This window comes from Hipposideros armiger, unplaced genomic scaffold (assembly GCF_001890085.2).
Source record: "Hipposideros armiger isolate ML-2016 unplaced genomic scaffold, ASM189008v1 scaffold_609, whole genome shotgun sequence".
Lineage (NCBI taxonomy): Eukaryota > Metazoa > Chordata > Mammalia > Chiroptera > Hipposideridae > Hipposideros > Hipposideros armiger.
In genome coordinates, this window is record NW_017731959.1 from 869,679 (window position 1) to 887,899 (window position 18,221).

General features: G+C 47.5%; 1 protein-coding gene across 2 annotated transcripts; it reads right to left on the reverse strand.

Annotated features, from left to right (window-relative positions):
* Window positions 1–9,269: 9,269 nt before the first annotated feature.
* Window positions 9,270–17,279, reverse strand: NFKBID (NFKB inhibitor delta). 2 transcript variants are annotated; one of them, XM_019624875.1, is made up of 12 exons: window positions 16,886–17,279; window positions 15,449–15,549; window positions 15,196–15,256; window positions 14,524–14,741; window positions 14,074–14,219; window positions 13,890–13,995; window positions 13,625–13,771; window positions 13,470–13,521; window positions 13,228–13,376; window positions 11,094–11,210; window positions 10,594–10,758; window positions 9,270–9,956 (listed from the first exon to the last, which is right to left on the reverse strand). In XM_019624875.1, exons 1-12 carry the CDS (start codon window positions 16,890–16,892, stop codon window positions 9,903–9,905), a joined length of 1,323 nt encoding a protein of 440 aa, XP_019480420.1. In that variant the 5' UTR covers window positions 16,893–17,279; the 3' UTR covers window positions 9,270–9,902. The 2 variants fall into 2 exon arrangements, with proteins under 2 accessions (XP_019480420.1, XP_019480419.1); XM_019624874.1 differs by having other exon boundaries at window positions 14,074–14,264; window positions 16,886–17,275.
* Between the last annotated feature and the right edge of the window lie 942 nt (window positions 17,280–18,221).

Genomic DNA, 18,221 nt, shown 5'->3' on the forward strand with positions numbered 1-18,221 from the left:
AACCATCGCGCCACTCGGTCAGCCCACGATGTTGATTTTTTTAATAATGCAAAATTTTCTAGAGATATTTTATCATGTTAGTTTTGTGTGTGTGTGTGTGTTCATACACATCAGGATATATATTTTATATGTCAACAGAATCTAAGATGCCATCAATTATAGGAAATACCATTATTTTGTGTACCACAAAGGAAAAAATGCAGAAATTAAACTATGCCACACAATTGATTATAAGATGAATTTCAATTAAATTGTTAGAATCAATGAAATACAACATATTCTTATGAATTTTCATAAATTGACTGCCACTATATGAGTACCCAGAAGAGTACATGTGTATGCTGGTACAGGGAAGCTGATGTGGGAGACTTACACTAGCAGCCCCTGATAACTCCACCTCCCAATTAATATTCATGCCTTTGTGTAGTGTCCCCCACTCCCCGCTGATTCTGGGCTTGGCCATGTGACTGACTTTGACCAAGGGGATGTCAGCAAACATGCAAGTAGAGGCTTGTTGTTTTGGAACACTCCCTTTTGGAGCAACCATATAAAGAGATCCACCTACCCTCCTGGAGAGACTACATGGAGAGAGATAATTGGCCCACTCCCAGCAGTTCCAGCCATCTCAGCTTAACTATCAGACATGCAAGGAGAGTTGTCCAGCACAATCAGACCTCCAGCTGACTACAGCCACATGAGGGACCAAAGTGAGATAACAGAACTACCCAGCTAAGCCCAGCCCAGACTGCAGAATTATGGACAAATGAGTGGTGATTATTTTAAATCTCAAGTTTTGGGGTGGAGACACTGGCACATGTGTGCTTGGTGTGTTTTTCATGAGAGGCTCTGAGCAGTGGGGAGTTATGGTGGGTCTGAAGGCTTTCTGGGGAGTGACATCAGCAGCATGGCGGGGTGAGAGGACCTCCAGGTCTCTCTTGAAATGACAAGTTGGAAGCTATAATCAACAAAGGATTCCCCAATCAACATACAAACATGTCTGAGGGATTCATGCATTGAGACATCTGAAGATGGGTATATCAGGGCAAACAGGTGAGACAGGATGGGGAAGAACAGAGATAAGAGCTGCAGAGGCAGTCTGGAGCTGGCTGTGGCACCAATGGATGTGACAGCAGTGAAGGGTTGGGGTGGAACCCCCACTGGGCAAACCAGTGGGGCAGACAGCAATTGGGCCTGGGTGGCCAGCACACATTGAGGCTGGGCCCAAGGTCAGGGGCAGAGAAGTGGTACAACCCACTGTCACTGGACAAAGGAAGTGGCAAACGTGGGAATGCACCTACCCCATCCTCCTATGACCCAGCAGGCAGTAAAATCCTCATTCAGCAGATTGCAAAAAGACAGAAACAGCTTTCCAACCTAAGTGGTCTGTACTTATTGTGGTGAAATCCACTGGAAAGATCAGAGCTGCACACACATGAACTGCTTTCCCCCATCCAATCGTCTTCTACCCATCATAACAGAGCCTGGTAGAGGTAGCTGGGCCAGAGTGCTCTGCCAGCAGCTTCTGACTACAGGAAGGCGGCATTGGGAATACACAGGCCAGGAGGTTCATAGCCCACCACATCCCACTATGGGGGTGGTGCCCTGAGACCGAGGCAACTAGGTCATAAAGGGGACACCCACTTCCTTGGGGAATATGGGGCACTTTCCACAGCTGAGGCAACACCGCCCTACAGAGATCACAAAAGCCCCAGTAGTGCAGATAAGAGAAAGTAAAAACTTGTGCTTCAGCACCACCTACTGGAAAACAAAAGAAACACCTCTACTTATTAACCTGCTAAATAGTTAAGTCAAATACTTAAAAAGTTTTCATTCCCACAAATGCCCAGGCAGAGAAATAATTCTTCAAGTACAATGAATAACCAAGGTAACAAGGGAGGTGAAAAAGAAAATGAAAAATCTCCAGAAAATAAAGACATGAAAGACTGTGATTTAAATGACAGAGAATCAAGATTGCAGTTCTGAAAAAACTCAATGAGATAAGAAAAGTCAGAAAAGCAGTTCAATGAGCTCAGAAATAAAATCAATGAACAAAAAGAGTATTTCACCAAAGACATTGAAACCATAAAGAACCAAACAAATTTTGGAAATGAAGAACTCAATAAACAAGATGAAGAATAAATTTGCAAGCTTATGAATACAGCAGACCAGATGGAGAAAAGAATTAGTGATATTGAAGACAGAAATCTAGAAATAACTCAAGTGGAAGAAGAGAGAAAATTGAGAGTAAAAAAAAGAAGAAGAACACTGCTATCTGGCTCCATTAGAAGAAGCAATATATAAATAATGGGTATACCAGAAGGAGAAGAGAGGGAGAAGGAACAGAGAGCCTGTTCAAACAAGTAATCAAGAACTTCCCAAACCTATGCAAAGAACTGGTCCTTCGAACCTAAGAAGTTAACAGAACACCTAATTACCTCAATCCAAAAAGGCTTCTCCAAGGCATATTATATTAAAACTGTCAAAAATTAATAATGAAAGAATTCTCAAAGCAGCCAGAGAAAAGAAAATGGTAACCTATAAAGCAAAGCCCATTAGATCATCATCAGAGTTTTCAGCAGAAACTCTACAAATTAAGAGGGAGTGGAATAAAATATTTAAACTATTCAAAGAAATTACCAGCCAAGAATAATGTGTCCAGAAAAATTATTCTTTAGATATGAAGGACAAATAAAGAAGTTTCCAGACATACAGAACCTGAGGGACTTTCCCACCACAAGACCTGCATTACAGGAAATACTGAAGGGGGTTATTCTACCTGAAACAAAAGGACAAAAGGATACAAAACTGGAAGAGGATGACAGAAGTAGGAAGTTGCAACTGTTGTTCAGAATAGGGTATTAAGTACTTAAATATAACATAAAGTTTAAAGGAGGTAAAAATACTTAAAAAAAAGACAATAGTAACTAACATTTGGAAATGAATGCACAGAATAACAAGGGATAATTTGTGACAACAAAAAGTAAAAGTCGGGGCGGGGGGGAAGGACAGAACTTGCACAGGGAAATGGAGATAAGATGCAATTAGAATGGAGATAAGATGCAATTAGACTATTGTGTATATAAAACTTTTTTTCATAAACCTAATGGTAACCACAAAACAAAACTCTAGAACTGAGACACACACACACACACACACACACACACACACACACACAGAGGAAATGGATGAAAAATCATAGAATACCACCAAAATAAAATAACAGACAAAAACACAAGGGAAAAGAAACAATGGAGACACAGAGCTACCAGAAAACGAAAGAAAATGGCTACAGGAAGTCCTCATATATCAATAATCACCCTATATGTAAATAGACTGAGCTATCAATTAAAAGGCACAAATTAGCAGCAAGGATTAAAAAACAAAATCCAACTATATGCTGCCTTCAGGAGACCCATCTCAGCTGCAAAGACTAATATAGACTCAAAGGGAAGGGGTGGAAAAGGATACTTCAAGAAAATGCTATCCAGAGAAAAGTGCATGTACTTATACTTTCATCAGACAAAATAGATTTCAAGCTAAAAAAGGTACCAAGAGACAAAGATGGACATTTTATCATGATAAAGAGGACAATACATCAAGAAAACATAACACTTATTAACATATATGTACCCAACCTGGGAGCACCAAAATATATAAAGCAATCATTAACAAAACTAAAGGAAGAAACTGACCAAAATGCAATTCTAAATACAAATACAGGTAGGAGACCTAAATACATCATTGACAGCAATGGATAGATCATCCAAACAGAAAATCAATAAAGAAATATCCCGGGGCTGGCCGAGTGGCTCAGTTGGTCAAGAGCACAAGCTCTGAGCAACAGTGTCACTGGTTCAATTCCTACATGGGCCAGTGAGCTGAGCCCGAGCTGAGCCCGAGCTGAGCTGCCAACAAGTAGCAGGATGGCTCAGATGGTGAGAACACGTGCTCCTAACAACAAGGTTGCCTGTTGGACTCCCCCATGTGATGGTAGGCTACACCCACCTGCAACTAAGATTGAACACAGCACCTTGAGCTGAGCTACCCTGAGCAGCCAATGGGCAGCTGGGTGGCTCAGTGGTTAGAGCTGCATTCTTAGCAACAAGGTTTCCAGTTTGACTCCCACATGGGATGGTGGGCTATGCCCACCCACAACTAAGATTGAACACGGCACCTTGAGCTGAGCAGCCGTTAGCTGCCAACAGGTGGCCAGATGGTAACTAGACTTGGAACTGAGGTAGCTGCACCCTCCATAACTAAGGTTGAAGGACAACAACTTGGCTGTTCCCCTTCCCCAATTCCCCAACACTTCCCCCTTTCCCAATTTGCCAATAAAATCTTAAATAAATAAATAATTTAATTAAATTAAATAAATAAAATAGGGCCAGCCGAGTGGCTCAGTTGGTTAAGAGTTGGTTTAAGAGCGTGGGCTCTGAGCAACGGGGCCGCTGGTTTGATTCCCACATGGGCCACTGACGCTGCATCTGAGCTGAGCTGTCACTGAGCTGCCAATAGGTGGCAGGATGGCTCAGCTGGTGTAACAAGATTGCCTGTTCAATGGTGGGCTATGGCCACCCACAACTAACAAGGTCCTGAACTCAGGACCCTGAGCTGAGCTGCCGCCTGGATGGCTCAGTGGATAGGGTGTGCACTCTTAACAACAAGGCTGCCAGGTTCGACTCCCGCATGGGATGGGGGCTATGCCCACCCGCAACTAAGATTGAACACAGCACCTTGAGCTTAGAGGCCACGAGCTGCCGAAGGGAAGCCAGATGGCCACTGGGGCCCTCCACAATGAAGATTGAAAAACAACAACTTGGCTAGTCCCCTTCCCCAATTTCCCAACACTGTTTCCCTCCCCCAATTCCCCAATAAAATCTTTAAAAATAAACAAATAAATAAACAAATAAAATAAAGAAATATCAGCCTATTGGACATAATCAATATTTACAGAGCTTTTCATCCCAGAACACCAGAATTTACAGGATTCTCTAGTGCACATGGAACATTCACAAGGATAGATCATGTTGAGACACAAAACTAGCCTCCACAAATTTAAGATTAAAATCATACATATAAGCATATTCTCCAACCACAACGCTTGAAACTGAAAATCAACTGCAAAAAGGGAAGTGGAAAAAACCACAAACATGTAGAGATTAAGCAACATGCTACTGAACAACTATGGGGTTAAATAAGAAATAAAAGAGATCAAAAGATACATAGAAAAAAGTGAGAATGACAATATGACATATCAAATCCTTGGATGCAAAAAAACAGCAATAAGGGCCGGCCGAGTGGCGCGATGGTTAAGAACTGGCTTGGGACGCCAGAGGGCCCCAGTTCAGATCCCATATATGAGGGCCAGTGACACTGCCCTCTACAGCTGAGATGCTGAACAGCAGCTCGACCTGGAGCTGGGCTGCGGTGAGTCGCTGGCGACAGCGTAGGCTGCAGCCCCTGTGGCAGTGGGTTGCCATGGGCTACCGTGTGTAGACAGCAGCCAGCGTGAGCGGCCACCAGCCGCTGTGAGCAGCCATCCAGAAGCCGGCGACTGATCTGCCTCGCTCGGGAAGAGCGCAATGATGGTGCCAACTTGGGCCAGTGAAGCAACGTCCTCCACAACTAGACTGAAGAACAAAAGGACAGCAACTTGTCTGTTCCCCTTCCCCCAATTCCCCAGCACTGTTCCCATTCCCCCAATTCCCCAATTTAAAAAAAAAAAACCAAAAAACTAATAAAAGTTTATATAATAGCATTACAGGCCTATCTCAAGAAAGAGAAAAATCTTAAATAAACAACCTAACATTTCACCTTAAAGAACTAGAAAAAGAAAAACAAACAAAGCTCAAAGTCAGCAGAAGAAAGGAAATAATAAAAATTAGAGCAGCACTAAACAAAACAGAGAACAACAACAACAAAACAAAAAAAAGAAAAAAATCAATGCAAGAGCTGGTTCATTTAAAAGATTAATAAAATTGACAAACCTCTGGCTAGATATACTCACTAAAAAAAAAAAAGAGAAAAGACTCAAATAAACAAAATCAGAAATAAAACAGGAGATTACAATGGACACCACAGAAATACAAAGGACTATACAAGAAGACTGAAAGGCTATACACCACGAAATTTAATCACTGTCCTAGAAGAAATAGACAAGTTCTTAGAAATGTATAACCTTCCTAAATTCAATCATGAAGAGCTGGAAAATCTAAATAGACTGATCAACAGTAAGGAAATTGAAACAGTCATCAAAAATCTCCCCAAAAGTGAAAGTCAAGGACCAGACAGCTTCACTAGTGAATTCTACGAAACACTGAAAGAACACTTAATACCTGTCCTTCTCAATTCTTCCAAAAAATTAAGAGACAATACTTCCTAACTCATTTTATGAGGCCAACATTACCCTGATACCAAAACCTGGGAAGGACAATACAATAAAAGAACATTACAGACCAATATCTCTGATAAACATAGATACAAAAAAATCCTAAACAAAACATTAGTAAATCAAATACAACAATGAATTAAAAAGATAATACATTACAATCAAGTGGGGTTCATTCCAGGGGCATAAGGATGGTTCAGCACACATTGATTTCAATGTGATACACCCCACTAAGAAAACAAATGATAAAAATCATATGATCACATCAAGAAATGCAGAAAAAGCAGTTGACAAGATACAACATCCATTTATGATTAAAAACTCAATTAAATGTGTATAGAAAGAAAGTACCTCAGCATAATAAAGGCCATATATGACAAATCTTCAGCTAATATCATAACCCAATGGTGAAAATCAAAAGCTTTTCCTCTAAGATAAAGATAAGGATGCCCACTCTCACCACTGTTATTCAACATAGTACTGGAAGTCCCACCCAGAGCCATCAGTCAAAAAATAAATGGCACCCAAACTGAGAATGAAGAAGTAAAATTATCACTTTTTGCAGATTACATGATTCTATACATACAAAACCCCAAAGATTCCACCTAAAAACTATTAGAAACAATAAATACAGAAAAGTCGCAGGATCCAAAATCAATGCACAAAAATCCATTGCATTCCTATATACTAACAATGAAATATCAGAAAAATAAATGAAGAAAACAATTGCTTTACCAATTGCAACAAAACAACAAAAATACCTAGGAATAAACTTAATAAAGGATTTGAAGGACCTATAAACTGAAAACTACAAGATATTGTTTTAAGAAATTGAAGAAGATACAAAGAAATAGAAAGATATTCCACGTTCATGGATTGGAAGAAACAACTTAGTTAAAATGGCCATATTACCCAAAACAATATATTTAATACAATCCCCATCAAAATCCCAATAACATTTTTCAAAGATTTAGAACAAAAAAATCATCAAATTTGTATGGAACCACTAAAGACTCCAAACAGCCAATGCAATCCTGAGGGGGGGAAAGAAAAAAAAAAGGCCAGAGGCATCATACTCCCTGACTTCAAAGTACACTACAAAGCTACAATAATCAAAACAGTATGATATTGTCAAAAAAACAGACACACAGACCAATACGACAAAATTGAGAGCACAGAAATAAACTCACATGTGTATGTGCAACTAATTTTCCTCAAAGGAGCCAAAAAATGTTAAATGATGTTGGGACAATTGGAAAGCCACATCCAAAAGAATGAAACTAGACTGCGATTTGACACCATACATAAAAATTAACTCAAAATGGATTAAAAACTTAAATATAAGACCTGAAACAATAAAATACATAGAAGAAAACATAGGTACTAAATTTATGGACCTCCATCTCAGAGAGGCTTTGACCCCAAAGGCAAGGAAAGTAAAAGCAAAAATAACTGAGTGAGGGCCGGCAGAGTGGCACGTTGGTTAAGAGCAGGCTTGGGACGCCAGAGGGCCCCGGTTCAGATCCCACATATGAGGGCCAGTGACACTGCCCTCTACAGCTAAGATGGTGAACAACAGCTCGACCTGGAGCTGGGCTGCTGTGAGTCACCGGCAACGGTGTAGGCTGCAGCCCCTGCTGCAGTGGGTTGCCACAGGCTACCGTGTGTAGCCAGCAGCCAACGTGAGTGGCCAGCAGCAGCCGTGAGCGGCCGTCCAGAAGCCAGCGACTGATCTGCCTCGCCCGGGAAGCGCGCAATGATGGTGCCAACTTGGGCCAGTGAAGCAACGTCCTCCACAACTAGACTGAAGAACAAAAGAACAGCAACTTGTCTGTTTCCCTTCCCCGATTCCCCAACGCTGTTCCCCTACCCTAATACCCCAATTAAAACAACACAACAAAAACCAGTTAAAAAAAAAAAAAAGCACAAGACCCATAAGATTTCACTCATATATGGGATATAAAACAAGAAGCAACAAACTCATAGGTAACAGACAACAGTATGAAGGTTACCAGAGGAGAAGAAGGGTGTGTGGGGAGGATAAAGTGGGTAAAGGGGGTCAAATGAAAGGAGACTGGACTTTGAGTGGTAAGCACACAATAATATTTGCAGATGGTGTATTACAGAATTGTACACTTGAAATTTATATAATGTCACTAACCAATGTCACCCCAATAACCTTAATTAGAAAATAAACAGGCTTATTTTCTAATAAGCCTTATTAGAAAGGGTGGGGGCTCTTTGGCTGATGAGATTGGGATGGAGGCCAGAGCGGAGGCTGTGGGGCAGGTATGAGAAGGGGACATTGTGGAGGTCTTAGTTTGGGTCTCCCCAGAAGCAGATGCTGAGGCAAGAATTTGAGGTCATTTGGAAGGAGTGATCATTGATAAGGGAGGCAGGAAGTGACATAGAAAAGGGAAAGTAGCCAAGAAAGGGTATGTTATCAAGTCAGAACCACTGTGGGGAACAGGAGCTTACTTCTGTTGGGGGAACTTTGAGAACCCATGTGAACACGCACTTCCAAGTTATCCCACAGACAGGTGAAGGACCTGGAGGATTTATATACCATCTCCTATCAGTCACTGGATATAGGCTATTGGAATGGAAAGTTGCATGATCTCCCAAGCATGGAAGGCTTACCACACTCATACTTGGGGCGGAGTGGGCACCAGTGGTGTGAGAGTGCCCACAGGCAAAGCTTCAGGTGCGCACTGGCAGTCAAACCACCATGTGTTGATATGGGGAGGTTGACAGGATACGGACTTGGCACCCAGTGTCTGCTACATGCCCCCACCCAGGCACATCCATCCAAACACTACTCCTTGGCCAGGCATCCCAGCCACTCCCCTGCACAATACCTCCACAGATTAGACAAGGACAGTTCTAGTCCAAACTGAGTTTAATAGGGAGTTTCGGGAAGGTATTCACTGGAATTGCAGAGGTCTGGGACAGAGGCCCAGTTGAGTTCTGAATTAGAAAGCAGTAAGACCTAGGGGACTCTAATCCAGGAGAGTCCTTCCTATGTCTCGGGGTTGAGGACCTGAAGGGTGTGGGTCCTGAGGCGGTTGGGGTATTATCTTAAGAGCTCTACTGGGATGGTACTGGGAGTTGTTCTGGGATGCAGGGGAATATGAAATTCTCCTACATGTAGTACCACGTAGGGGAATTACATCTCAGTTTTCAGGTGTGAAGAGCTACATTAGGGGAGGGGATCCCAAAAGATCCCAGAGGGGAAAGGGTTAGGAGTCCAGGGTGTTTCACAGAAACAATCAAGGGGCCTCGATTTCACAGAAATCATCAAGGGGGCTCCTTGTGGGTGAGGGGGGAGGGATATCATACCACCCCAAATATTGGGGAGTGTTTACCCCCCAGCAGCCATTTCGGGGTTTTAATGTAAGACCCCAATGGCAGGATATTCCATATACATTATCATGGATTTGCAACATTAGCATACGCTGGCTGTCCCACAGGACGGTGGGGACTGGAAAATCAGTCCAGGTTCTGGGTTTGCGTCCTAAGAGGACAAGCCTGGGGGTGCCACACGGCTCCTCTTCAATAGCTGCCGGAGCTGTGAAAAAGACAGAGGGAGAATTATTGGGGGTTGCAATGCAAGGAGAGGTGGGGGAGGCACAGCCAGGGAAGCTGGGGGTTAAAGAAAACCTGAGTGGGGTCAGTTGGGTTTGAAGGTCGGAGGTTCAGAGTTAAGATTTGGGGTTAGGGGTAAATGTCTGGGTTCACACATTGAGAAAAGGCAAAGGAGTCAGAAGTGGGGATAAAGAGAAAGGAGTTGCTGGTTGGGAGTTCTCACGTTGGGGTTCACATTGAGGACTGAGAGTTGAAGGGTAGAAACATGGGGTCAGAGGTCACATTTTGGGGTCAGAAGTCCCACTCTGAGGTCAGGACTCAGGGCTAGGGGCAAAGGGTTGGAGGTCATACTTGGGGATGAAAGGTCACACCTTGAGGTCAGGATTTAGGGTTGGAAGTAGAGGTTATGCTCTGAGGTCAGGGTTGAAGTAAAGGCCAGGAGTCACGATTATAAGGTAAGGGATCAAATACTGGGGTCAGAGGTCACATTTTGAAGTCAGGGTTGGAGAGGGGTCAGGGTCATCTTCTGAGATTATAAGTCACCCTCAAAAGTCAGGAATGCATAGGGTCAGGGGTTAGGTCAGAGGCTACTCTGCAGTCAGGATGGGTTCAGCACTCACCCCCTCAGGGCCCGGCCCGGGCCGCAGCAGGTGGACAGGCTGCTCATTCTCCAGGTTGCGCAGCGTTGGATCCGCCCCAGCTGCCAGCAGGCGCCGCACAATGGCCTCCTGGGGTGGCCCAGGGGGCAGGGCAGCCGCCATGTGTAGGGCTGTGTTCCCATGGGCCTGGGGACAGTGAGAGGAGGTCTGGTAAAGATTCAGACTCAGCTGACCCTGGGCGCTCAACAGCACACTTCATATTCTGCCACATCCATGGTGCACACGTCTCCCTTCACATCCACATCCCACACACTCCCTTTCACATTCCAGAACCTCCTCCACAAGTCTGTCTGTATCTATGTCCTATACATCCCCCCTAGTCTACGTCCATATCCTACACAGTCCCTGCCCAGGTGCCATACATTGTCCCCTCCACAGCCACAGCCGACAGGATTCTCAACATCCCACTGCCCTCTCTGCCATATCGCTCACAATTTGCACATTCTAGCCTAGGGCCCCACCTTCATGTTGACAAAGGCCCGCAGGTCTCCCCGAGGCAGCTCCAGCAGCAGCTGAACCAGGGTGGGGTTGGCGGCCTGCACAGCCAAATGAAGAACTGTCTTGTTGCTCTTGATCTCCTGTGGGGAGACGAACGGCAGAGGTCAGGCCAGTCTTCACACCCAGGCCCCCTCCCACAGGGCCCAAAAGCCTTTAAAGACCCGGTCTCTCCTTTGCAAGCCCTCAGGGGTACCATATACAGTTGTATGTGTTGTGCACTATACAAGAATACCACATATAAGGAGGTGTCATTCACATCATACACATCCCAGCACTGTACATTTTATCAAGAAAATTGTCCAGGGGCCGGCCAAGTGGCTCAGTTGGTTAAGAGCGCAAGCTCTCAGGCCAGTGAGCTGCACCTGAGCTGGGCTGCCACTGAGCTGCCAACAAGTGGCAGGATGGCTCAGCTGGTGAGAGCATGTGCTCCTAACAAGGTTACTGGTTCGACTCCAGCATGGGATGGTGGGCTTTGCCCACCCGCAACTAAGATTGAACATGGCACCTTGAGCTGAGCAGCCACGAGCTGCCAATGGGCGGCCGAATGGCGACTGGACTTGGAGCTGAGCTAGCTGCGCCCTCCACAACAACTTAAAGGACAACAACTTGGCTGTTCCCCTTCCCCAATTCCCCAATAAAATCTTTAAAACAAAAAAAAGATAATTTTCCAGCCCAAGTGTCTTTGAGAAAAAGGCTCCTTTCCTAATCCTCCAAAGTTGCGCTCTGGACTAGCGGCTGCCCTGGTCACCCTCCATTCTGTTAGGTAAAATGCACCCACATCCCACATGGACTGTACTTATCTATAAGGATGGGAGTTGAGCAGCATTAATCAGTGGACTAACTAAGCCTATATCCACTTCCATATTGAGCTGTTCTCTTCATATTTTAGAGCAAATAAAGCCATTTACCACAATGCAACTATTATGTGCCTTTAAAGAGTCTGTAATAACGAACATTTGACATGTTATGTGTTTCTATAGGGCAAAACAACCTCGTTGGTTCACCAAATAGATTATGAAGACTAACAGAGATAGAGAGGAAAGCTCTAAATTAAGTGACTTAAAAAGATCTATCATTGCAATATGTGGGCTTTATTTGAATTCTAGTTTTTTGTTTTAATGAAAAAAATAAATGTATGTCACTTTAGAGCCAAACAGAAATTTGAACACAGCCAGGATATCTGACATTATGAGATTATTGATTATTTTTAAGGTGGAATAATGCTATTGAGGCTAAAAGAGTTATCACTTAAAGACACACAAATGTTTATGGATAAAATTATATGCTTGAATGTACTTTAAAATAATACAGTAAAGTGGAGGAATACATGGGGCAGGACTGCCTATGACAGTGGTTCTCAACCTTTCACAGGGGTCGCCTAAGACCATCGGAAAACACATATTTTCGATGGTCTTAGGAACCGAGACATCGCTCCACTATCCGTCTCCAGGCCCACATGCAGATAAGCCCACATACGAGTACCCGGCGACCCCTGTGAAAGGGTCGTTCGACCCCCAAAGGGGTCGCGACCCACAGGTTGAGAACCGCTGGCTTATGAGTTGCTGGTTACTGATGATTGGTACATGGAGTTCAGTATACTATTTTCTGTATTTGATGTGTGTCAAAGCGTTTTAACGAAAAAAAAAAAATAACAAAACCCAAAACCAAAAACAATATGTGGATGTTAAATTCTCTCAGCCAGCCTATAAAAGAGCTACCATCAGGGGAAAGAGAATATAATTGTTAAGAGCTGGTTTCAACCACCTTGGTTCTAATCCCTCTCTGACACTGACAAGCTGTGATTTTTGACTCCTTGTGCCTCAGTTTCCTTATCAGTAAAATAAAATAAGACTAGCACACACATCAAAGGGTGTTTGTGAGGATTCAATAAGTTAATCTATGAAACTCAGTACCTGATGAATATTAAGTGCTTGATAACTATAAGCTAAAACCAGTAATCAATTGACAACTGGGGCACAGAGCAGTGAATAATGTGCTCAAGGACACAGCTGGGAAGAGGCAAAGTCAGTGTTTGTTTGCAGCCCCTGGACATCCCACACGCCCTCCTAGGGACCAGCTGCCCACAGCCCAGCTCACCTGGCTGGTGTGATCAGCACCCATGTTCAGCAACATCTGGACGCAGTACAGCCTATCTTGGGCCTGGGTACTCGGCACCCGGGAACATAGGTCGGATGGGTGCATAGCAACATTGAGGGACAGGATGGCTGTGTGGAGTGGGGTGAGGCCTGTGGAATGGAGACAGTGAGGGCTCTGCATCTGGAGCATGTACCCTGCCCAGCTCCACCTGCCACACCGGCCCTGCCCGCCACCCAACTTACCTTCAAAGTCTCTGGCTTCTAGGTCAACCCGAACCCCTGAGTTAATCACAGCCTGGGAAGAGAAAGCAGAGTGCTGGATTAGGGTCTTCCCAGGCCTCCTAACCCTGAAAGCTAGGATCTGGGCAACCAGTACACCCCAACTGCCATGACCATACCGAGAGAACTCCTGGGAGCCCATAGGTAGCAGCCATGTGCAAGACAGAACGTCCCTGATGGTCGGTGGCATTGGGCTCCGCTCCCAGGTTCAGTAGATCCTCCACAATCAGGGGTTGGTTGGCAGCAGCAGCCACCAGGAGAGGGGTCTGCAGGTGACAGGAAAGGTCAGTCTGGGCCCCCAGCCTCCTCCCCTCTGAAAACCAGGAATCCAGGCCCCCAGACCCTCTGTCCTCAGATTCAGGAGTCGAGGACCCTGGCACTCACCTTGCCCTTATGCTCACGAATGTCCAGACGTCTATACATTTGGAGCATCTCAGCTGCAGCATATGCTGCCCAGCGTAGCCCCCGAGCAGCAAACAGGTGCAGGAGCCTGAGGACGGGTGGGAGCAGCAGTAAGCACAGCCCCCCAGCTGGGCAGGGAGCCCAGACTCCGTTCCCCTATACTCACGTGTCTCCCTCCTCATCCTGGGCCAGCAGCTGTTGTGGTCCCAAGGCCACTATATGAGCACGGGCTGTTTCCAGGGATGGTCCGGGGACCACAGGGGGCAACTGTGGGGGTCCTGAGGGGAGTCCAGAACCTTTCCAAGATCCCACCTGTGGCAGGGAAGGTTCTGGATAAAGCCGAGTATCCAGGGGTTCCTGAGGGTACAGGTAGTGGGGAGAGCCAGTCAGATGAGGATTCCTTCTTCCCAACCCACCACACACATATACACATACAGTGCCAGGTACAGTGGTTGCGTGTCCCATCTGCGCCAAGTAAACTTGGACCTTTGGGGCTCAATTTTGCCCATCTGAGGAATGGGATCTTAACCCAGCCCCAGACATCTCAGAATGCTGCATGAAGGCAATTGGGAATTTTGGGGGCCCTTCAGCATCCTGTTTTCACTCTGAATCTCACCTCCATCCCCAAGGGAAATGGATACGGCCGCCCTGGGTCCAAGGGTGGGTAGAAGTCAGGAGTCAGGAAACCTTCAGCAGCAGAAGTAGGGTAAGAGTAGGAGCTGTCTGTGTAGGCAGCATGCGTGTTGGGGTCCCAGTCCAGAAAGCCCGTGGTGGGAAGCAGGCTGCCAAGTCCAGAACCCACAGTCTCCTGGTGTGCTGAGAAGTGGGTATGGCCTGCGTGTGAGAAGAGAAGCGGGGGCAGTCCTGGTTACCAGAGTTAGGGAAGTCACAGCCAAGGTTGGAGGACCTGTGTAAGGGCCTGGAGTCTCCCCAGGTGCTGAAAGCTAGTCACTTCTGGGACAGCAAGGGGCTGGGACCTAGAATCCTGGGACACCAAGGAGTTGGGAGGTTGGAATTCTGGGACCTGAACTCCTGGGACAACTCCTACGGGTTGACAGCCTAGACTTCCAGAGTACCAAAAGGCTGGGAGGCTGGGCCCCTGGCACACAAAAGGACTGTGTGCACGGACTGGGCTGCAGAGCATCTGGGAAATCAAACTTGCACTGGGTCCCAGCAAGATCAGGGCCTGACTCCTAAGTTCCCCAAAGTTCTAAGAGTTAGATTGTTTGCATCCCTCAGGGAAGGTGCAGCTGGGAGCTAAAGGAACCAGGTGAGTTTCCAGACTTACCAAGGTCACCCTCGTTCACAGATGGGGCCAGGGACTGGGCCAGGGGAGGCGGGAACTGTCCCTGTAGAGACAGAAGCAAAATGAAACAAGGGTGAATTTATCTGGCAGATTCCTCAGCATCCATTCCCCACCTATAGGGCGTCTAAGGACCATGTCTCTGTTCAGCCCTGAGGACCCAGCAAGCCAGCAAGTCCCTGGCCAACAGGACATGGCCTCCAGAGAGCTGTAGTTGACAGGGCTTCATGGGCCTCACCGGTGCCCCACCAGCGTCAGGCTGTTGCTGGCGCCGCCTCTGTTCTTCCAGTAGCTTCTTCACCGTCTGTGATGGGCAGTGGCTGCGCTCATTCCGGCTTACTGCGGGGGTAGGGGAAGAGAAGTAATCAGACCCAAGTGCGCGGGAAAGGGTTTGAGCGCCCTCCTCGCCCTCCCGCGCGGAAAAACTGGCACACTGATGCCGCCTGAGAACTCCAAAGCCAATCTAAGATTTCGGATGCGGCGCCCGCCTCCGCCGTTTCCTTCCTTTTGCTCCGCAATTTCCCCGCTGACCCAACTTTCCACCAGCGTCGTGGAAACTGAGGACAGGGGAAGAGGGCGCCCCTCTGCGCCCCCGCTACTTCCGTGAAAAAATGTAAACCCCCCCCCAGATCTCCCAGTCCTGAGGCCTCGGGGATCGCTGGACATCACATCCTGGACTTGCACATCCAGGTTCCCAACATCTCTTTGCCCAAGAAGCTGCCCAGATACTCTTTCTTCGGAAAACCAGGCGTCCCTAGCCCTTCTCCCGGGGAAACCACGATTTAGTAGTCTCCTAGCTTATCAGAGATTCAGACGTCCAGACCCCACCCCCACCTTCAGACCTAGGCGTCCAGGACCCATCCCGCAAGAGTCTAGCACCCCTTCTCCCAGGACCCAGGAGTCCGGACCTTCAGCCTCCTGGTTCCCTAGGACCTGACCTAGTTCCCATACGCCTCTTTCGCACGGCCCGGGAACTCCGTACCCTCAACCCTCACGCTTCCGAGTTCCGGCACAGAAAGGGTTAAGGGGTGTAGGGCCGACTCGAAAACAGCCCGGACGCGACGCGCTGATGTCACGGCGCTCACGCAAGGGAATCTTCCATCTCCCCCCCTTCCTCTCTCAGTCCTGCGCCCCAGGTGTCTGGCTCGGAGGCGGGGCGCGCGGCCAAGCGTGGCGCATGTGGAATCCCCGCACGTGGGGAATTCCTGCTCAGCCCGGGGACCCGGGATGGGTGGCGACTCGGGAAGTCCCGGAGCTGGGGCAGAGTCACAGCCAGCGTGGACCCTGCGGCCGGGCGCCAGACCTCTACTGAGACCCGTGGCTGATTTTAAGTAACCACGCCCCCAAGGATTCAATCCGGCACCGCTTTCTAGGGGGAAGGGGTCCGGGCCGCCAGCCCCTCCTCCCACAGGACCCAGGGGTCCGGGTTCCCCGCCTTTTCACCTCCAGGACCCAGGATCCCGGATCCCCAGTCCCCTTCCCCCCACAGGACCTAGAAGTCCAGAATCCCAGCTGCTTTTCCATCCTGACCCCGGAGTCCGGGCCCCGTCTCCCCCTCCAAACTCTTGGTACCCTCAATCTCAGGACCCAGGAGTTGATGCTCCAGCTCCATGCCTCTGAGTCTCAAGAGTCCGACTCCCAGCCCCTCACTCTTCCGGGGCCGAGTGAACCTCACCTCCCATCCCTCTAGTACCTCGGGGATTCCGTGACGCTGATTGCAGGCCCCCAGGGCCCCGGCCTCGGCGCTGCGCCAGCCTCGCTGTTACCCGCGGAGCCGCCGCCGGGTCCCAGATCTTGGGTCAAGTCCCCCGCGAGTTTTTAAACGGGGGTTCTGGCACCGCCCAGTGCCGGGCAAGGCCCCGCCCACAGCCCGGGAGTCCCCGCGTCGCGCTTGAGCAAACCCAGACTCCGAAGGGGCGAGGCTGACTTTGAGCACCCGACTCTTGAGTATAGGGAAAGAAGGAGCTGGGGGCCTCCCTACTTTTGGTCTGAGGGAAAAGGGCCTGAGATACTGGACTCCTGAAGGAAGAGGGCACAGGGGGCCTGGATTTCTGGGTCTCTGTCCTAGGGTGCTGGAGACCTTGACACCTGGGCCCTGGACTGGGGGTGAGGGGAGGGGCAATATTACTGGGTCCTAGGAGAGGAGGGGACTGGAGGTCCGGACTCCCAGGTATCCAGGGAGGAAAGGCCTGTAGGTAACAGTGATATAGGTGGACTCAAATTTCTCCCCCCCCCCCCCCCCCCCCCCGTTGCCTTCTCATTTTTCATAGGTCAGTTCTCATTTATGTATTCATCATTTAAAATAATGTGTTACTGCAGGGGAAGCCCTTTGCTGGGTGATAAGTATAGCTGTGAACTAAGCAGGCAGGAATTCCCAGCCCTCAAGCTGACTGACATTCCAGTGGGAGGCAGTTCTCAGTTCCCATTTTGGTGACTATCCACAGCACTGACCATGTGAATCATATTTTTCTCCCATGCTTTCAAGACTCCACACTCTCCTGGTTCTTCTCCCTCACTTGCTGCTCCTTCTCAGTTTCCCTGGCTGTTTTCTCCTCTACACCCACGGGTGGGGGTGGGGGGGGCTCTCTGTCTCACTTCCTTGGTGATCTCATCCAGTCTTGTGGCTTTAAATACCATCCATAAGCCATCAACCCCCAAATTTACATCTCCAGACCAGACTTAACTCCTGAACTCATAGAGGCAGCTGTAGTCATTCAACTTCTCTACAGGGAAATCTATCACAAATTTCCAATTCAGTGGGCCCAAACCTCAACAAGTCCCCCCTCCCAAAAAAACCTGCTTCCCCTCCTCCATGCTATCAAAGAATGTTCTGTCTTTTCAGTTGCTCAAGCCAGAGGCTTTGGTCGTCTTGGATCCCTCTCTGTCATACACACACTTAACGTATTCCATCAACAAGTTTTATTGGCTCTACCTCCACAATGTTTCCAGAATCTCCCCATACCCTTGTCCACCTGTCACCTCCCACCTGGACAGTTGTAGCAGCCTACCCG

Excerpts from the sequence above, each read along its gene's own strand:
- NFKBID (XM_019624874.1), bottom strand. Across the intron at positions 13,522-13,624 it reads GGCTCCCAGGAGTTCTCTCG|GCTGTGATTAACTCAGGGGT; the intron begins GTATGGTCATGG and ends TTCTCTTCCCAG. Across the intron at positions 10,759-11,093 it reads GGGCCTTTGTCAACATGAAG|GCCCATGGGAACACAGCCCT; the intron begins GTGGGGCCCTAG and ends CACTGTCCCCAG.